Source organism: Macadamia integrifolia, chromosome 5, assembly GCF_013358625.1.
Source record: "Macadamia integrifolia cultivar HAES 741 chromosome 5, SCU_Mint_v3, whole genome shotgun sequence".
NCBI classification, from domain to species: domain Eukaryota; kingdom Viridiplantae; phylum Streptophyta; class Magnoliopsida; order Proteales; family Proteaceae; genus Macadamia; species Macadamia integrifolia.
Window position 1 is genome coordinate 2,868,946 of NC_056561.1, and position 4,993 is coordinate 2,873,938.

Consider the following 4,993-nt stretch of genomic DNA (forward strand, 5'->3'; position numbering starts at 1 on the left):
TAAACAATTACTGAAAATACTCTTTTCCTTCATATACAGTCCATACAAAATAATTATTTTTTTCCTTCTTTTCCTTCATATACAGTCCATACAAAATAATTATTTTTTTCCTTCAAAATCCATACCTTATTAATAGTGATCCATACCAACATTTTTTTTATTTTTTGGGGGGGTAGGGGAGGGTGAGGGGTGTAATTATCCATACAATTTGTGTCATTTACAATGCAACTAGCAGTCGACTTTCAGCTCAGATCATGTCTAGTTCTAACCAAGGCTGTTGATGTTTCAGCTGAGCCTGGCATGGTGGCAATGAACACCACAATTGGTGGCTCCTCTTGTCAAATGGTTCAGCAGGGGGCCAGCTTAAGATAACCGTTAGTGGTAAAAACTGTGGTTCCCAACGGAAACTCCCACGGCAACTCCATAATGGGTTCATTCATGTTAAACTTCAGTCCAACGCTTTGATTGTTCTGCGACGCCACATGGCCATGTCCGGGTCAAAACTTAGCTCCCATGTAGGCCAATAATGCAGATCCTGCTTTAAAGTTAGCACTCGAGGCTTCCCATTCAGGTGGACAGTTCTTATTCGGACAAATTCTCCATGTTCCAATCCCTGTCAATTGGTTTGGAAGATTTAAAACAAGGACATCTGAATGTACGAAGAGGAAAAAAAACAATAGCCCAGGTTAAAATACTTGAATGGCACGCATGATCATATGACGGTTATAAAGAATGTCATTCATTTGGGACTGGGTATGTGACCAACAGCCAGGGAAAGAAATTGTAAATGGTTCCCACAACCACGAGCCATTCCACAGTCTAAATGGTGGGAACACCATGATTGATATATACCAATACATATTGCCATTGGCAATTAGTAATTACAGAAATGCTATTTTACCCATTTTATTTGCACTCAGACATGAATTACTCCTATGAACCATATCACGAAGCTCTACTTTTTCACAAAGATAAATTTGAAGTTTGTCAACTATATATATTATAATAGAAATAATATAAAAACAAACTACCCAATATAGCAGGTTTTATTCAGAGCACTAACATCTCTGATCAGACACTTCCTAGACGTTGCCTCGTAGGCAATATTTTAAACCAAAAGGATTAAGTAGTTAGCATTATACAAAAAGCGGGTCTAAACAAAAAATTCTCCGTATCCAGATGGAGAGGGATAGTAATTTAAACCACCTCTAAAATGAAAATCTCACTACTCTCAAAACATAAAGTGCTAAAGAACATGGCAGCATTCGGCTCACAACCTTAGCTGCCACATACAAAAGGAGGTCCATAATGTAGGTAATGTTGGCAATATTACATTATTGCCTGCTCAAAGAAGTAGACTGCAATTTTATTCTCGGTGCACTCATTGAACTCACTGAGTTGAATTGCCTGAAGTGACACAAAGAGCCGACACACTACCACAGAGTCAATTCACTGACAAGTGTCCCTACCTCCCTATCCTCAGCACCACCTAAACCTCTCCATTTCAGTGAGATCTCCCTCATCTTCCGATTCTTCATCTGAGTAGCTTGCTTGAGGAGACACAAGGAGCCAACAAACAACCAAGAGTCGAGTCACTGAGAAGTATCCCTAACTCCCTATCCTCAGCACCACAAAACCATTTCCATTTCAGTGATACCTCACTTTCATCTTTTCCACTCTCCATTTGAGTTGCTTGCCCGAGGTAATGTAGTGTTATGCCGCTTAGTGCTATAAATTGAATTAATGTAGGGAAGTGTCCTTGTCCTAAGCACCACTAGACCCCCTCCATTTCATTGAGACCTTCCCTCTCCATTTCATTGAGACCTTCAATCCATCTTCCCAATCTTCATTTGATTCACTTTGTCCAATGAATACCTCTCCACCGTCCTGACAAAGGAAAATCTACAATATTCTAAAACAATTTCCAATGAAAAGGAATTAAGCGATCAATCTGTTGCTAGTCACTAAGAAAGTGGAAAAGGCTCATGTGCAACCATGCTTCTAAGTGCCAATAGAAGTCACTACATGGGAGGCCATACAATGATCGAAACTCTCTCAAAACCAACCCTAAGCACAAAATACTCTTCCATCCATACCAAGACAAACTCTGAGTCACAAAATTCATTAGGATGAGAAAGAAAGAAACCTAGAGCAAGTAGACAGGACACAAAGCGATAAGCCCACCTGCCCAACCAGAACCGCATTGCCAGACACAGCGCCTTTTCTATAAGCACACTCCCCCCCCCCCCCCCTTTCAAAAGAAAGGGAAGATTAGCCTCCAGGTCCTAACCAAATCCATTTGCTCTTGAAGCTGCTTCCTTGGCCTTAATTCTCTAAATATTCCTCTTGACTCTACCATCATTATCTTCTTCAAAGCGGTCACTGGAACCTGACAAATCTAGCCTCACTAGTTGGCTCGGTAAGCATCAGGCCATCAGAATGGCAATCAAGTACCAAGCCGGACATGTTTCACTTGCAATCAAAATGACCTTACCTGAAGAGCCAAATTTTTTATGAAAACGACAGAAGGAACAAGCTTTCTATCTTATTATCAGTTTCAGTAAGAGGAACAAGCACCAAAATTCATCAAGTATAGCATCACAAGATGGCACCACCACCCATGGTTTTAAAACTTGGATCAGTGTTGGCCTTGACCAATCCCTGATCCTAACCATTCCTGTCCCGATACATGCGTACAGCCCAAGGGTAAAAATGTAAAAAAGAAAAACTGATTTTTATTAAAAAATAGGGGCATATCCAATCAGTATCAGCCTTGACCAATCCCGAGACCGATCCCAAGTTTTAGAACCTTGCCACCATCTCAGAATCTCCGCCAATTTCACTCTGACCGATAATGATGAGGCATTCAGAGGGGATTTCAAAGCAGTTCCCCCTCGTTTTACTCAAGCAACATATGAAACTCACACATCTCGTATAAAGAGAACTGCGTTACCTCCCGATACCTGAATCCTCACACTGGCTGTGAATGGGATCGGTAAAGGAAACTCAGAATGAAGATGTTGAAACCTACATCGAAAGGGCACCAACCCTTATGAAGCTGAAGTCTTCTCTATCTACTCACAGACTCTTCCTACTGCCCATTTTGATGGCTAAAGCTTTACTTCTAATAGGTGGGATGTTCAACAGGAATACTTAGGGGAGTCAAGTGATGAAATAACAGGATTTCTGCCAGCCAGCATATTTGCTTCAGTTCTCTTTTTTCGACTAATCTTTGCTGGTAGGATAGTCCAGGAGGCAGGAACAGAATATCAATTATCAACTATTGTTTTCCACAGCTAGTTATCAACATTGTCTAGTCTTCAGATGCATATGCCAATAAATTTCTCACAAGATTTTCTCTTTTAGTTCACAATTGCTGCTTAGGTCATCAATGCGGGTATCATTTTGTATGTACAGTTGGCATATAGAAAATAACTTAAGACAGCTAGATATGATATGCATAAAGAGATAGATATGATGTGCAGAAAATGATACTTTAAACCTCATTTTGTTGCTAATTCCAACACCACCACCACCCCACCCCCACACCCCCCCCAAAAAAAAAAGTACAAATCAGGCTGCAATTAGCATCATTATGGATCAATACCAAATTATGACAATATTCTAAAAGGTGCTTGAGTCACAAGTTTAATATTTTCTCTCTACAGTAAAGGAACTGGCTAAACCTCCAAGGTTAAAATTCTAAATTACGGAACCTAGAAAGCAATATTTAACAAGGGTTAACAAGAGTCAAATAGTCAAAGAAACCAAACAGTTAGGTATTTAATCACAAAATATATATATATATATATATAAAATCAAATAAAAATCAAATGGGTATACATACCTTTACCACATCAACAAAGGCTTCCAAATCAGGAGTGAGTTTCCCATTAACTTCAACTATCCACTGCAGTGCATATAAACCATATCTATGTACTGGACTCCCATGACACCATCTGCAGATAAGATAAACCATCACTAATTTGTCTATTATCTATGAAGTTAATACGACAGTAAATTCATGTTCAGGAAATATTAAAAAAATTATTGTTCTGGCTATACTTGTCTCTGCTTTAAAGAAATAAAAGGATAGTTATAAACTCTCAGTTACTATTTCATGAAAAAGAAATTGCAAGATGGAGGTTCAGGCTAGTTTCCATGAATTTGACCGGTCATTACATACATTACATATCTAGAATCTTCTAAAATGTAAGAAAAATGTGTATTATGCAGAAAAGGAATAAGAATAAGTTTAACTGAGTTCAAAATGATTCATCACATTTCCCAGAAGAGGAAATCCACTAACACATTTGTCACTGAAATGAGCACTACCCTATTCAAGTCAGATTTATGAACTTTTTTTTTTTTGGATAGGTTTGTCAAATTTATGAATCTTCATCATAGATCAGGCCACTGATGAGACTATTGCACAGTATGGACTCAGCTAAACTGAACCCACAAACCCTACAGAATTGATACAAAATAATTGAGTCTGACTCCTGTAGATAATAGACCTAGTTGAAGCAATGCTAATGAGGCATGGCCGGCTTGTTGATGGCTTGGCTGTGCATCCTCCTAATAAAAAAGATCTGTTCCATCATTGCTTCCTTTGCAATGATTGGATGTTAAGTCTTTGGTAAATTATTAGACCTCAAGATCTGAGAAAAGAAGATAAATTCTCACCTTGCCACGTACACACCATGCCCCTCTTCAGGAAGAAACCCTAGTGCACGCACTGCTGAGTGAGGATCTTGAATAATACATCCACACCAATTCACCATTCGTGTAGTACCATTGCCATCCCTGATATCTGTTCCAACAACAAGTTCGATTTCTCGTCCCTGCCAGAGCATGCAACAAAAAGAAAATAGAAGATAATTCCACGAACTATTCTTTCTTCCCTCTAATGCATAAGGAGCACACCAAGAGTACAAAGAAAGCTCCAGTACAAATCAGGAGGGTTACGAAGATTCTTCCCCCCCCCCCCCTT

General features: G+C 39.2%; 1 protein-coding gene across 1 annotated transcript in view; it reads right to left on the reverse strand.

The window, feature by feature from the left end:
• Positions 1 to 4,993, reverse strand: part of LOC122079265 (protease Do-like 7) — a 52,176-nt gene continuing 47,183 nt past the window's right edge. The window contains exons 21-23 of the mRNA XM_042645587.1: positions 4,687 to 4,844; positions 3,848 to 3,959; positions 1 to 613 (exon numbers count right to left, since the gene is read on the reverse strand). Coding sequence (XP_042501521.1) covers positions 449 to 613; positions 3,848 to 3,959; positions 4,687 to 4,844 — 435 coding nt within the window. The 3' untranslated portion in view covers positions 1 to 448. The remainder of the gene's footprint in view (positions 614 to 3,847; positions 3,960 to 4,686; positions 4,845 to 4,993) is intronic.